Source organism: Lithobates pipiens, unplaced genomic scaffold (genome assembly GCF_037356315.1).
Source record: "Lithobates pipiens isolate NorthernLeopardFrog02 unplaced genomic scaffold, aLitPip1_a1.2 Scaffold_23, whole genome shotgun sequence".
Classification (NCBI taxonomy): domain Eukaryota; kingdom Metazoa; phylum Chordata; class Amphibia; order Anura; family Ranidae; genus Lithobates; species Lithobates pipiens.
Window position 1 is genome coordinate 82,288,262 of NW_027507785.1, and position 16,943 is coordinate 82,305,204.

Consider the following 16,943-nt stretch of genomic DNA (forward strand, 5'->3'; position numbering starts at 1 on the left):
AGAGAAGTTTAGAGCAGAGTTAGGTCATCACCTGAAAATGGAAAGAGTATGGCACAACTGCAAAGCTACCAAGACATGGCCATCCACCTAAACTGACAGGCCAGGCAAGGAGAGCATTCATCAGAGAAGCAGCCAAGAGGCCCATGGTAACTACTGGAGGAGCTGCAGAGATCCACAGCTCAGGTGGGAGAACCTGTCCACAGAACAACTATTAGTCGTGGACTCCACAAATCTAACCTTTATGGAAGAGTGGCAAGAAGAAAGCCATTGGTGAAAGAGAGCCATAAGAAGTCCAGTTTGCAGCTTGCGAGAAGCCATGTGGAGGACACAGCAAACATTGGAAGAAGGTGCTCTGGTCACAGGAGACCAAAATTTTACTTTTTGGCCTAAAAGCAAAAAACTCTATGTGTGATGGAAAATTAACACTGCACATCACCCCATTCCCACCATCCCCTCCCTGAAACATGGTGGTCGCAGCATCATGTTGTGGGGATACTTTTCTTCAGTAGGTACAGAGAAGCTGGTCAGAGTTGATGAGAAGATGGATGGAGCCAAATACAGGACAATCTCAGAAGAAAATCTGTTACAGTCTGCAAAAGACTTGAGACTGGGGCAGGAGTTCACCTTCCAGCAGGACAACGATCCCAAACATACAGCCAGAGCTAAAATGTAATGGTTTTGATCAAAGCACATTCATGTATTAGAATGGCCCAGTCAAAGCCCAGACTAAGTCCAATTGAGAATCTGTGGAGCTTGACACGGACCAAGAGCTTGACAGAGCTTGAGCTATTTTGCAAAATAGAATGGACAAAATTGTCACTCTCTAGTAGAGCTGCACGATTCTGAACAAAATGAAAATCACAATTTTTTTGCTTAGAATAAAAAGATCATGATTCTCTCACAAGTCTAGCAAAGTAAAATCTTTCACATTATACAAAAAAAAAAATAAAAAAAAAATATGGGCTAACTTTACTGGTTATTTTTTATTTTTTTTGGTTTTGTTTTTTATTCACTAAAGTAATAATAAAAAAAAAATTGCATTTGAAAGACCGCTGCGCAAAAACAGTGCGACATAAAATATTACAACAACCACCATTTTATTCTCTAGGGCAGTGGTCATCAACCCTGTCCTCGGGGGCCCACTAACAGGCCAGGTTTTATGTATTACCTTGCGGAGATCCAGACTAGAATACTGCAAAAACTGAGCAGAAAATGATATCACCTGTGATGTATTTCAGTTATCTTGCAAACCTGGCCTGTTAGTGGGCACTGAGGACAGGGTTGATGACCACTGCTCTAGGGTGTCTACTAAAAATATCTATATATAATGTTTGGGGGTTCTAAGTAATTTTCTAGCAAAAACAAAAAATGATTTTATCTTAAAACCAACAAATGTCAGAAAAAGGTTTAGTGTTTAAGTGGTTAAACTTTTTCACTTACACACAAAGTTTATTCCATTGACAAATTGTTACAATGTTTATACTTCAACTGACTGCCCAGTTTTTCTCTTCCTTTTTTTTTGATGGCTGTGGCTTCAGAAGAGCAGAGAGAATTCTTTGCATAAAAAGAATTGTGAAACACTTTAGTCAAGATTGCAATAACGATTCTTGACGATTAATTGTGCAGTTCTACTCTCTAGATTTGCAAAACTGGTAGAGACATCACCAAAAAGACACAATCGGAATTCCGGCCAGAAAAAGACAGATGAGAGCTTTTCATCGGAAAATGTGACCGTGTGTATACTCCATCGGAATTTAGCTGTCCGAATTTCTGCCAGCCAAAAATTTATAGCATGTTCTAAATTTTCCAGATGGAAAAACTTTCTATCGGAGATTCCGATCGTGTGTATGCAATTCCGACATGCCAAAAATCACGCATGCTCAGATTCAACTACGAGACAGAAGCTATTGGCTACTGGCTATTAAACTTCCTTTTTCTAGTCCTGTCGTTGTATGTCACCGCGTTCTAAACGATCGGAATTTGGTGTGACAGTGTGTAGGCAAGACAGCTTGATCCGAATTCCGTCGGAGTTCCATCAGGAAAATCATCAGAGCTTTTTCCGACGAGAATTCCGATCGTGTGTACGCGGCATTACAGCTGTAATTGCAGCAAAAGGTGGTTCTACAAAGTATTGACTCGGGGGGGGGGGGGGGGGGGGGTGGAAACAAATGCACGTCACATTTTTCAGATATTTATTTGTAAAACATTTTGAAAACCACTTATCATTTCCCTTTCACTTCACAATTATGTGCCATTTGTTTCCATTTTTGGTTGTAACATGACAAAATGTGGAAAATTTCAAGGGGTATGAAGAATTTTTTACAGTATGTATTTCTGCAAATGCAGGTTCACCGAAGGTATATCTAAAGCCAATTTGCTTGTTATATAGTTGGAAATAGTTGGAAACTAATTACTGTATTTATTGATGTATAACACTCACTTTTTCACCATGAAAATCGGGTGCAAATAGCGTGTGCGTGTTATACGCCAATACTTCAATTTTAGCTGCCTCGGAGGGGTCAGGGCAGGGGGAGGGACGAGCGCCATTAGATTACATACCGTGAGAATCTCCTGTTTACTTGGCGGCCTCTTTAATAGGAAGTCCTGTCTCCTGGGCCGCCACTGCCCTGTCTATCATAGGAGCTTCTCACTGTATGTAATCTGTCAGCGCTCGTCCTGCCCCCCTTCCTGTCCCCTCTAGGCTGTAGATGGGCATTCATCTGGCTGCACTGATGGCAATGGGGAGGCTGCTCCATTGATGGCAATGGTGAGGCTGATCCATTGATGGCAATGGTGAGGTTGATGCATTGATGGCAATGGTGAGGCTGCATTGATGTGGACTGATGAGGCTGCATTGGTGGCACTTGTAAGGCTGTAGATGGGCATTGATCAGGCTGCATTGATGGCAATGGTGAGGCTGCAGATGGGCACTGACCCTTATTTTGCTTCAAAGTAAATTATTTAAAATGTAAGTTTTTTTTCCTGAAACTACCCTCTTAAAATGAATGTGCGCGCTATACGCCTGTGCGTGTTATATGCCGATAAATACGGTAATCCCCGGTAATGTTTTATGGTCTGTGTCTGTTTGCAGAGACCTCCTTTCATTTCTTGTCTTGCAGACCTCTCAGAAAGCAAAATAAGTCTCTCCAAAGTGAGGGAAATTCCCACTGATAGTTGTCATCAGAACAGGAGTTCCCATTGAAAGACTTCTGTATAGTCTAGATACATGTTGCTGCATATTGGGTATTATAGTCTGATACCTTTAGCTGCATCTGGTTGTTGAAGCTCAATGACTCTACTTAGGCAGCTCATATGACACCCTGGGCTGAGAACTATAGAGAAAAGAATTATGATAGTGCCAGTTGATGATCTTTTAAAATTCACAAACATTATGACAACGGATTAACCAAGCCATGCATTTTGGGAAATAAGAACAATCCCCCTTTATCAGCGTCATAGTTCTTTGTTTCAAGCAAAAGGCATCTACTGGCAAGAAAGTCAGTGTAATGGCGCATACACACAACTGGACTCTCCGGCAGACAAAATCTGACGGTCTTCCCTACGGACTTTCGGTGGAGTTCCGACAGACTTTCCAAACGAACAGACTTTGCCACACACGAAGGGACTAAGACTGTTCAAAAGTCCGTTCGCTTTGAACGTGATGACGTAAGACGGGACTAAACAAGGAAGTTCAATAGCCAGTTGCCAGGAGCCAATAGCTTCCCTTGCGTCATGTTTGGTCGTCGGACCAGCATACAGACAAAAGTTTTTCCCGATTTTAGTCCGCTGAAATTGAGTCCGTCGGATAGATTTGAAAAATGTTCTATTTCTAGGTCTGTCGGATTTATAAAAAAAAAAAAAAAGGATCGGACTAGCACACACACGATCGGATTGTGCGACGGACTAATCCCTTGCTGGAAAGTCCGGCCATGTGTACGCGGCATTAGTGAACAAGTCAATGGTGGAAAAAAAAGCTTCAGGTGGGTGAATGAGAAAACAGCCCCTGTATGCATCAATTGGTGCTGAGCAGTAATGATTAAGCACATTTCTGTGTGAAACACATCTACTGTTCTCTGTCCTTTATAGGAGCTGTGATGTCTGTTTTATCGATTTGCTGAAGATTGCAATAAACAAGTTTTATCTGCTACATAATTAAAGTACAGCCAGCCTTCTTTATTCAAGAAAGTCAGTGTTGTCACCCTAGGACAGGAAGTATGGTAGAACTACACAAAATGTTCCCCTCTCTTGTTGTCCACAACATAGGGGCTGTTCTGTAGTACACAGAACTGAGCTGGGCAGGGTTGAAAATATTGTTCAAGATCACATTGCTGGGTGTACAGTAGACCAGACAGCACTGGATTTCTGGCAAGATCAACAAGTATTTTTTTGCACTTATCAAACAGGTATAATATATTGCTTTCAGTAATATATTTAACAGGCCAAAAAGGTAATAATTGTAAAGGCTGAAGGTTTTTTACCTTCATGCATTCTTTGCTGCTACCCCCACAGCCCCCCCCAATACTCATCTGAGCCCCCTCTCTATCCAGCGATGTGCATGAGACCCTTGGCTGTCCCAGGATTAATTGCCATTGGTTACCACTGCTGTCCATCACAGTCAGTGGGCCAATGAAGAAGGAGGTGGGGGAGAGGCGACTCTATGTGTGGATGCATAGAGCAAGGATCGGGAGTGAGCACCAGTGCCCCTACAGCAAGCACCTTGCTATTGAGGGCACTGGTCATTTGGAAGGAGCCAGGAGCGCCGGCGGAGGACCCGAGAAAAGGAAGATTGGGGCCGCTCTGTGCAAAACCACTGCACAGGGCAGGTAAGTATGACATTGCTTTTTTTTTTTTTTAAAGCCGAACCTTTAATATCACTTTAAGAGAACTTAATTGTTAGGGTTTACATACACTTAAATTGCAGCTGCATAACGTTATAAAGGCTGCATGCATGTATGTCTCCGGATTCACAAAGGCCCTGACATTTTACATTTAGCAACTTGATTTTTGGAAGTGCAACTGAAAACTTTTTGTGCCCTATTTCTGCAGGTGTCCTCTGCAGGGATTAAAAAGAGATTAATGACGCTTTCCTTATAAACCGATCCAGGCTCCTCACTGAACAGTAACATCTATTAAAAAAAAAAAGGCCTTTGAGAAAAGGAAGATGATGAAATGGCTTTTAATATGGAAAAACTGGTCCGGGATGAAAAACATGTTTTTTCGATGTATTAGGACTCGGAGGAGATGCTGTCATCAGCTTTGTGCTCTTATTTCCTCGGGTTACCAATAAAGCCGTTTTCCTGCTGCCATGCAGGATATCGTATCTGTGGACAGAGACTGCAATGGCTTAACCATATGACAAGGAGCTTTATAGAAGTCTGCAGGATAATAACACACTTACTATAGGATGTGAACACTCGGCTACTAATTCAGAAGACCAGGAGCTCTCCAGCAGCTGCTGAGCTGATGGCTGTCATTGGAGGCTTTATTTGTATAAATGGTCTTTTTTTTAAAAGGACGGACCATTATTTCTCGGTGTTGACAGCTTGGCTCCAATATTTTTGGTGAAGAGCTGTCAGCACATCTGTGAGTATTTTGCAGGCTCCTCACACAGGTGAGTACCAAGAACGAGGGGTTAGTTCAGTGTTGGGTCTTAATTTTGGAGCTCCAGTACACTAGGTTGGTGTTAAGGCCAGCGATTATGGTTAAGCAGTGCCAGGACAGGATACTGTGATACCCAAGGCAAAGATGCTAACATGCAAGTCCCCAGGTAGCTGAGACAGATGCAGCTTGCATAACTGTGCATATATTGACTGGGCCAGAGCAGAAATACCAGTCCTAAGATTACCATGCTTTGGTCCATGGCAGTGGTTCTCAACTCCTGTCCTCAGGACCCACTAACAGGTCAGGTTTAAAGAGATAATTGAAATACATCACAGGTGATATAATTTGCTGCTCAGGGATTGCTGTATTATAGTATGCACCCCATAGTATGCATACCATATTTATCTACGTATAACACACACCTTTTCCCCCTTAAAATCAGGGGGAAATTGTGGGTGCGTGTTATACGCTGATCCCCCGCTGATTGTGAGCCTCTTGGCGGCTTTCAGCCACTCTTGCAGTTCCGCGTGAGCAGCCGAGAGGAGCCGAGTGCGGTTGAAAGCGGCCGAAACAACGCCAAAAATTGGGCGAGAGTGGCCGGGAAGCCACCGAGAAAGGCCGAGATCGGCCAAGAGCTGCCAAGAATGGCCAAGAATGGCCAAAAGCCACTGAGAACGGCCGAGAGCTACCGAGCACCACTGAGATACACAGAACATCCGGCTCTGTATCTCGGCGGAGCCATGTTTAAACGGCAAGGCTGCAAATGACACTGACAAGGCTGCATGACAAGGCTGCAAATGACACTGACAAGTGTGCAGTGATGGACAAGGCTGCAGATGGACACTGACAAGACTGCAATGACACTGGACAAGGCTGCAATGATGGACACGGCTGCAATGATGGACACTGATAAGGCTGAATTGAAGGGGCATTTAAATGTAAGTTTTTTTCCCTGAACTTCCCTCCTAAAAGTTTTTTTCCTTAAAATTCCCTTCTAAACTTGGGGTGCGTTTTATACGCCAGCACGTGTTATACGCAGATAAATGCGGTACTTAAAAAAATCTGGCCTGTTAGTGGACAGGAGTTGAGAACCACTGGTCCATGGGAAACTGAACAGGATAAGGGGAGTGTGTCGATTTAGGTTCAAATGCTGTCAATTTAGACTCCATTCACACTTGTGCGACTTGTTATGCAACTTTGGAAAACAAAGTCACATTACAAGTCATTCCCCATGTTTTCCAATGATAACCATCATATATGTGCGACTTAAAGTTGCAGCAATTTCAAAGTAGTTCATGCACTACTTTGGTCCAACTTTCATGGGCAACTTGAGGGCCATAGACTTCAATGTTAGCCCTCAAAAGTTGTATGAGAGTCGTACCTGAATGTTCTACAATGCAACAGTTGTGCAACATTGGAAAGCGTGCCAATGGTCTCCAATGGTCAGACTTGCGCTGAACCCCCCCCCCCCCCCCTCCCCACCTCCCTCCACAGACACACAGCCATTTACCAGCAAGATCAGTGTACTACTGTTTCTCCACCCCACCTCTCTAAGCCCTTTTAGAGCTGAGAGCAGAGATAATGTGATTACTTATAAAAAAAAAGAAAAGGTATTTATATATTTTTTTATATCTATACACAAATGTTTTGCCTTTCAATTCTATTTTAAACTGAATGGTTTGTTTTCCATGGTAAGGGTCCACATATATTTTAGGTTTCGGACCCAAATTTTTGGATACCTATCATGCATAAATTAATGAAGAGTTTCCCACTGTAATCAATGGGGCCCCACTGTCCTTGTGAAAGCTTCCCTCTGCACATTTTTGTAGAAGTGCAGGGACAGTTGTCAGTTAGGAGCAATCCTTGTGCTGGCCGAAAAGCCTGCACTTTGCGTTTATTCATTTATATGTATTTTTTCAAATTAATTTTTGGTCCATTTATTGCACTGCACATGTTTTTCATTTTTCACTCCAAAGAGGCAGAGGGTGTGGGCTTATCGAGCCTGCTTTGATGTGAGCAGCATCTGTGGCCTTGACGGGTCTTTTTCTCCTCCCCAACAGGGGGGTTTCTCTTTGGCAAAGCTTTTCCCTAGTACTTGGAGGACTGGCTTCGGATGGCCCCTAAAGATTGGGGTCCATCTGGTTTCAGCCAGGTGGATCAGAGTACCTTGTCCCTGTCAGGAGTCAGGGATTAAGGCCCTTCTTCTTCGGAGGTTGGATCACTAGAACCTTCATGAACTTTTTTGTGTGCTGTGACTTCATGGTTCACTTTTTTTGTTCACAGGGGTTTTGACAAAGATGGACTACACCACAATGCTTCAAAAAACACATGGGCAGCACAATGCTATTGATTACACTGTGAAAGTCGATCTCCCATTGTAAACAGTCAGTAGGACTGATCTAAATTGACGGATCGGTTATACAGAATGCAGAAGACATCGCAGAGGCAGGAGAGGCTTTAGTCCCAGCTGCGCCCTCTCCACCATACTGCCCCAAGCAGGTGCCTCTCTTACCTCTGGGTTATGGTTTTAGGGGGAGGTTAAAGTCGATATGTGAGTTGTGCATGCAGGCAATGCAACCGGTTCACTTTACGGCAGCCCTCCCCAGTAGCACACACTTATTTTACTCTCACTACATTGCTGCTCAGTGGCTGGGAGGTAGAATAAATAGCCTGGGGCTTGGTAATTAGATGTTCATACAATCTGATTGGTAGCTATTGGTTACTACACATCATCATTGATCTTTCCCCTTCCTTGCTGAATAGGCCTGCATACCTGCCATGATGTCTCCAAAAGGTCAGCCTCTCTGATTTAATACTTGAACAGTCACACAGAGAACGTGTCAATAAGTCATGAACGATTAACTATGTCAGAGGGAAGGAGAGACGTTACCTGTTGTGTCACATGTCTTTTTTTCCCTTGATGCATTTTGCTGAGGTGTGATGTGTCTATATACTATATGTGGCTTGTTGTGCTCCTCTTCATAGTCCTTCTCATTCTCCAACTGTAGAGGCTCCACAAAATAGTCCCCATCCTGAGACCTGAACGTGCCGAGCTGACAATGAGAAATAGAAGCATTATAAGTAAAACATCCACTGCACTTCAATTTATATAACAAATCGATTCCAGGTCAATCTATGAACTGCTAGTGCTCAATAAAACAATAGAGCTATGTTCATCCCCTGATCTGGCCAACAATGATTGGAAAGTGATTGTAGGTGTATGATGTAGCCATGATTGGGACAGCCCCCCATCCCAACCCGAATCAACCAAAGAATCAAAGAGCTAATTTCTTTACCAATCATCATCATCAATCACGTGCGGCAGGTGAAATTGTTCATCTTTATGCCATGATTGTCCTATAGAACTATCAGGTTGTTATCTTATTAGACAAATTCATTGACCTGTTACAGCACTGCAGCCTCCTATCATTTGACCATCTGCTGTACAACCACTATAATGCTGCGTACACACGATCGGAATTCCGGACAGAAAAAGACAGATGAGAGCTTTTCATCTGAAAATGCGACCGTGTGTATGCTCCATCGGAATTTAGCTGTCAGAATTTCCGCCAGCAAAAATATGATAGCATGTTCTCAATTTTCCAGACGGAAAAACTTTCTATTGCAAATTCCAATCGTGTGTATGCAATTCCGACAAGCAAAAACTCATGTATGCTCAGATTCAACTAGGAGATGGAAGCTATTGACTACTGGGTATTGAACTTCCTTTTTCTAGTCCCCTCGTACATGTTGTACTTCACCACGTTCTTGATGGTCGGAATTTGGTGTGACCGTGTGTATGCAAGACAGCTTGAGCGAAATCCCGTCGGAATTCCGTCGGGAAAACCATCAGAGCTTTTTCCGACCAAAATTCCGATCGTGTGTACGCGGCATAAGGCTGATAGTTCCATCACCAACAAAGTAATTTGGTACTTTTATATAGTGTTAAGGGTTAAAGGAATGCTTAAGTCAACTTATACATCAACATTTTGCATGTGAACTCCATTGTGTTCAATGGATCCATCATTCACTTAAGCATTCATCATGTGCTGCTGGATGGCACGCCACCAAATTCTTGTGGTGAAATGTGTCAAGCTTTCTGTCTCTGGATCTGTTGAGATTATTTATTTTTAGAAATACATTTTCAAAGTGCATTGCTACTGGAGTGTGGATCATGGATCATTTTTCAAAACAAAATGGCACCAGAAATCCTGCTTGAATACAAGGGCCTTTTGATTGCATCTCAGTTTAAACCAGCATCACATGTCCAAGCTTACATAATTCAGGCTAGAAATTATATATATATATATATATATATACACATATATACATACACACATATATACATATTACACACACACACAGTATCTCACAAAAGTGAGTACACCCCTCACATTTTTGTAAATATTTTATTATATGTTTTCATGTGACAACACTGAAGAAATGACACTTTGCTACAATGTAAAGTAGTGAGTGTACATCTTGTATAACAGTATAAATTTGCTGTCACCTCAAAATAACTCAACACACAGCCATTAATGTCCAAATCGCTGGAAACAAGAGTAAGTACACCTATATATATATATATATATATATATATATATATATATATATTGTACAGTGCACCAATTAGCCATAACTTTATGACCCCCACCTAATATTGTGTAGGTCCCCCTTTTGCTGTCAAAACAGCCCTGACCTTTTTGAGGCTTGGACACCACTAGACCTCTCAAGGTATGTTGTGGTATTTGGCACCAGGCCATCAATAGCAGATCCTTTAAGTCCTGTAGGTTGCAGAGTGGGGCCATTCATGGATAAGATTTGTTTTTCTAGCACATCCCACAGATGTTCATTGGATTGAGATCTGGAGAATATGGAGCTCAAATCAACACCTCCAACTGTTTGCTGTGTTCTTCAAACTATCCTTGAACCATTTATGCAGTGTGGCTGGGCATATTATCCTGCTGAAAGAGTCCACTGCCATCAGGGAGTACCATTTTCATGAAGGGGTGTACTTGGCCACTGGCCAGCAAGTTTAGGTAGCTGGCCAAGTAACAACCACATGAATGTCAGGACCCAAGGTTTCCCAACACAACATTGCCCAAAGCATCACACTGCCTCTGCTGGCTTGCCTTCTTCCCATGCTGCATCCTGGTGCCATCTCTTCCCCAGGTAAACAACACACAAGCACCCGGCTATCCATATTATGTAAAAGAAAACCATTGCTCTGTAAATCAGCTCTGATGCTCACATGCCCATCGTAGGCCATTTTGGCGGCGCACACCGGTCAGCATGGGCACCCTAAGCAGTCTGCGGCTACGCAGCTCCATATACAACAAACTACAATGCCCATTTTTTCTGCTTGCAATACATCAGCTTCAGTGACAACCTGTTTACTTGCTGCCTAATATATCCCACCAACTTTTAGATGCCATTGTAACAAGATAATCACTGTTATTCACTTTACCTGTCAGTGGTCTTAAAGTTATGGCTGATTGGTGCATGTTGTTGATTTAGAAGAAAAGGTTCAGTTAAGATGGGACTTTGATCTGAAGGAGATTAAGTAGTATTAAACCTAACTTAATCTCCAACCCTAGCCATCACCCTACCCCTGGCCATCACCCTACCCCTAGCCAATTATCAAGTGCACGGGTTTTATGAAGTCCATAGCATTGTGTAAGCTATGACCTAAGTGACTTGTGACTTGGCCAGCAGCTGAACGGATCCGAGAAGAAATGCATCTTTCTCCTTTAATCACAATGTGAGGGGAAGGGTCATCACTCTGATCAGAATTCTACTGCTTTGCAAAGTGCTGACATGAAGAAACAAAGGAAATGCAATGGGCTAACCTTAATGATAGTTCTGTTTTGCCTTCATTGTCCAGCCACAGGCTGGGATGGATCTTGAACCAAGGTGCTTTAATGACCTGACGTAAAGTCGGCAGAAAGGTCCAGGACCTGGCTTTGCTGTCTGACAGGGTGTCTGGATCACCAAACTGATCAATATTCCTATCGCACATATTCCTGGTATCTATGGCTCATAAAATGGTGGGTGCTGCAGCGATTACCACTTGGGTCCTGGAAACATCAAACAAGCATACATATTCGCCAGCACACCATGGATTGGCACTTTTCCTCCAAAAATTTTTAATGGAAAGATCACATCACAAAGGAAGGTGCAACGTTTCGGAGTCACACAGGACCCCTTCGTCAGGCATGTGATCACCAGACTGGCTGAACCTAATTACACCTCTATCGGGTGGTACAACACTCCCCATAGATGTAATCCAGCCTCATGGAGTTTAGTTTTCTCCTATACTAACTACTCTGTAAAAGGAAGATGAGCTTTGGTTCAGTACTGTCTGTGATCTCCCCAAGGGCGTACAATGGGGCATCCATTGTTATTTGTTCCTCCTCTCCCCTGAAACCAGTTGCTGGGAACCAATTACATGACTGGACAGGAGTGTCCTGAGAACAGGTAAGAATAAATATTTTTCTTCTACAGGGTAGTTTGTATTAGGTGCTAGAAGGGGTGGAACCATTCTAAGCATAGTTAGTTCTAGGCCAGACTTTTACTTTAAAGTAGAATTATAGGCAAAACGTGTTTTTCCATTTTGGGGAGGGGAGGGGAAGGGAAGGGAAGGGACATTTTGACTTCATCACATGGAGGGACGGAGAGGCAGAGTTCACATACACTTCAAACTTATCGATATACATCAAGTGGCAATTACTTCCTAACTAATCGTTGAGAGGTCTGAAGCTCTCCTGAACAGAAAATCCTCCAATAGGAGGCGGTACATCCAGAAAATCCTCAGTTATCCATTGGGGAGATTTATCTTCACTTCCTATTCCAATACCCAAAACAGCCTTTGTGGCTTCACAGCCGGTCTCCTACTGCGCATGCACGAGTCATGCTGTGCCTTGTGCATGGTCCCGTAGTCTTCTAGGACCTGTAATGTGTCCCAGAAGACTGCAGGGGGAAGGGGGGCCGAACTTTCAACTTCCACAGCGATCTGAGTGGGAGCAGGTACCTGTCAAAATCAGATACCCATCCCCCCCACCAAAAAGTGCACCCCCCCTTCCACTACCACATTCGGCACTTTTTGGTGGGGGGTAATGGGTATCTGATTTTGACAGGTACCTGCTCCCACTCAGATCGCCGTGGAAGTTGAAAGTTCGGCCCCCCTTCCCCCTGCAGTCTTCTGGGACATGCAAAGCTCCCCCTTTTGGGTGGAACGCCACTTGAACACTTACAGGTTTTGCCCCTCCCCTGGAGTGTGAATAGGCAATGGAAGGAGAAGCAGCAGCCTGATGAGCCTGTTTTCCTGTCACTCTGCTCTTTCCTCCTATCAGCATGTTCTTTGTTAGCACATGAACACTGCAGCACACCCTGACTCTATCCCAGTCCTTTTACTGCCCTCTCCCAGTCTGAGCTCTGTTTACAGGGAAAGAAAGACGCTGACACCAGGACAGGTTCAGGTATTCAGCTTTCATTAGGAAAAATAAATGTAAAAATGTATCAGTGAATACAGCGCTGCATTCATTTGCGCCTTTTATATCTTCCTGTAGTTCGCTTCTAAAACAGCCCCTACTGTATTACTACCTAATTTTTTCCAAGTACAGACCTTATTTCTGAGCAGCTGGAGCTTGTAAAAAAATATATGCAAGCTTCTAAACGTACCCTTTTTATTAAACACAGAGCCAGGAGATGTTTATTTTTTATGTCTCTTCTCTTTACTGGCTAAATTGTCTTTTACACACTTGCTCTCAAGTAGCAAAGTCAGAACGTGTTTGCAGCTTTTTTGAGTATAAAATGTTTGATGGCATGGAAACTCGGAGCAATAAATTATAAGGGCCTGAACTAAAGCGAGAACTAATGCTGAGAACGTCTGTTTATACTTATACTTGTCTATTTATACGTATCGTCATTGTTATAATAATCTGCATGTGTGCAAGTCACTAGGAGGGTGGATTCTGTACTTGAGCTTCAACAGGGGCATAGCTACAACGGGCTGCGATCATCAGTCTTTCCCACTGAAGGGTACGGTTTAAAAATGAGCAGTTGTTGAAATCATTACATACTTGAAATGAGCGCTGTTACCTCGTTTACATGCAACGAGAAAACAACTAATCATCATATACAGTTGTGCTCAAAAGTTTGCATACCCTGGCAGAAATGGTAACATTTTGGCATTAACCACTTCAGCCCCGAAGGTTTAGGACCAGATCAATTTTTGCGATTCGGCACTGCGTCGCTTTAACTGACAATTGTGCGGTCGTACGACGTGGCTCCCAAACAAAATTGACATCCTTTTTTTCCCACAAATAGAACTTTCTTTTGGTGGTATTTGATCACCTCTGCGGTTTTTATTTTTTGCGCTATGAACAAAAAAAGACCGACAATTTTGAAAAAAAAAACGCAATCATTTTTATTTTTTACGCTATGAACAAAAAAAGACCGACAATTTTGAAAAAAAAAAAACGCAATCGTTTTTACTTTTTGCTATAATAAATATCCCCCAAAAAATATATAACAAAACATTTTTTTTCCTCATTGAAAAAAGTACTCTGACAGGGATCTGTTCAAATAATATACAATACTGGTACCAGCATCCCAAAAGGAAATATAAAACACAAAGAGTTTGGAGGTAAGGGACTTTTGCGGCACCAAATATTGAAAGAAAAATAAGAAAAGGTTCTAAAAAAAAATATACAAATTTATTTCATATACATTACACAAAATATAAAAAAAAATAGTCAAACATTTAATACAATTCCCTATGGTCTATAATTGACACCTATTGCCTAAACACAGGTGACATTCTCTTTAAAGACCAAAAGAGGTCCCATCCCAGTACGTTCAACATGTTTCGCCATGATCGGCTTCTTCAGGAACAAGGGAGTAGAGATATTCATATCACAGAACAGCAATATAAATTTAAATAAATGCTAAGGGGGTAGTAACGGCGCTCGCCTGCTGTCAGTTATACCTGCAGGAGACTTTTTTGGATTCTCCAGTAACAATTTAGGGTCCATAGCGCACCTTAACCCCCTCTTTTCTATTATAGCATTATAAATTTGTATATTTTTTAAGAACACCTTTTCTTATTTTTCTTTCAATATTTGGTGCCGCAAAAGTCCCTTACCTCCAAACTCTTTGTGTTTATACTTTTTTTCCTCAGTTTAGGCCAATACGTATTCTTCTACATATTTTTGGTAAAAAAAAAATTGCAATAAGCGTTTATTGATTGGTTTGCGCAAAAGTTATAGCGTCTACAAAATAGGGCATAGAGTTATGGCATTTTTATTCATTTTTTTTAACTAGTAATGGCGGCAATCAGTGTTTTTTATCGTGACTTTGACATTATGGCGGACAGATCGGACAATTTTGGCACTATTTTGGGACCATTCAGATTTATACAGCGATCAGTGTGATTAAAAATGCATTGATTACTGTGTAAATGTGACTGACAGTGAAGGAGTTAACCAGGAGGGGACGCTGCAGGGGTTAGGTGTGTCCTAGGGATGTGTTCTAACTGTGGGGGGATGGGCTATGGGTGATCTGACACTGATCACTGCTCCCAATTATAGGGAGTTGTGATCAGTAAAAAAATATATTTTTTTTTAAAAACTTGGGATATTTATTATAGCAAAAAGTAATAAACATTGTGTTTTTTTCAAAATTGACGGCCTTTTTTTGTTTATAGCGCAAAAAAATAAAAAACGCAGAGGTGATCAAATACCACCAAAAGAAAGCTCTATTTGTGGGGAAAAAAATTATCAAAATTGAATTTAGGTACAACGTTGCATGACCGTGCAATTGTCAAAATGTGACAGTGCTAAAAGCTGAAAATTGGCCTGGGCAGGAAGGGGGTGAAAATTGTGGCATTGGTGCAGTAAAGGCTTCCTTCTGACAGCTTAACCATGCAGCTCTTTTTTGTTTAAAGAGGAGGGCCGTTTAAAAAAAAAAAAAAAAAGTCAGCAGCTGCAAACACTGCAGCTGCTGACTTAATAAACACACTTACCTGTCCAGGGCGCCCGCGATGTCGGCCGCCCGAGGCCGACCCGTCCCTCGGCTCTCGGGTCCTGGCGCCGCCATTCCCTCTAAGGGAAACAGGCAGTAGAGCCTTATGGCTTCACTGCCCGTTTCCTACTGCGCATGCGCGAGTCCCGCAGCGCTTTCTGAATGGGACGCGCTGTGTTCTGGAACACACAGTTCCCAGAACACAGCGCGACCCATTACCCAGAAGACGCCACGACGAAGAGAGAAGACAGAAGATCTCCGCGGAGGAGGAAGAGGAAGATTAGGATTATGTGCCTAGCAACAGGCATTTCTGGTAAGTAAAAAAAAAAAAAAAAATTTCATTTTTTTTTTTTTAGATTTTTTTTGTAATTTTTAAAAAAAATTTGTTTTCAGGGTGGCCCTCCACTTTAAGTATCATTGAACTGTGCTCCTTAAAAACAACCACGCCATCTTTTTGGAGAGCAGCCTGTATTTCTCCTGAGGTTACCTGTGAGTTTTTCTTTGTATCCTGAGCAATTCTTCTACAAGTCGTGGCTGTAATCTTTCTTGGTCTACCACGTGAAATTTAAAAAATGAAAAAAAGAGCAGCCTTTTAGTAAGGAATAAGGCTGCATTCACACCTCAGCTTTTTGAATTGCGGGCAGATTTGCCACGATTCTGCCCGCGATTTCAAAGCGCTGAGGTGTGAATGGTAAATCGCACAACACACATTTGAGATGCTATTCATTTGAATGGTACCTACAATCGCAGTGCAGTTCTGCCGCGATTGACGTCCCATAAATCGCAGCAACCCGCATTGTGTGTATTTGGGCTTGTCGGCCCAAAAGAGTTCCGGATCTACTTTTGGCGAGACATGCATCACACGATGTGGGTTGCTGCAATTGCAGCATGGTTTATTGTGCGACAATCACGGCAGAACCGCACCGCCATTTAAGGTGCCATTCAAATGAAAGGCATCTCAAATGTGTGTTTTGCAATTTGTCATTCACACTTTGGCACTTTGAAACTGTGGGCAGAATCGTAGCAAATCTGTCCGCAATTCAAAACGCTGGGGTGTGAATGCAGCCTTAAGGCTTCAATGTACCATTCATGGACCTGGCATATTAATTAAGTTTTAGGGTTAGTTCACACCACATGCGCATAGAAAGTAGGTTACATGGTTTTCAATGGCTTAGTTCACATCAGTATTTGCAGTACCAGTGCGTTCTGGTTCCAGAAAAAAAAAAAAAAAAGTAGAACATGCTGCATTTTTCCTGAACAGAACTGTACTTGAATGCGGTACTACACATAAAAAGCGCACCAGAATGAACCTACACGCA

At 42.4% G+C, this 16,943-nt stretch overlaps 1 protein-coding gene across 1 annotated transcript in view; it reads right to left on the reverse strand.

The window, feature by feature from the left end:
- Positions 1-16,943, reverse strand: part of ADAMTS9 (ADAM metallopeptidase with thrombospondin type 1 motif 9) — a 357,655-nt gene that overhangs the window by 293,725 nt on the left and 46,987 nt on the right. The window contains exon 3 of the mRNA XM_077451954.1: positions 8,492-8,654. Within this exon, the coding sequence (XP_077308080.1) occupies positions 8,492-8,654 (163 nt within the window). The remainder of the gene's footprint in view (positions 1-8,491; positions 8,655-16,943) is intronic.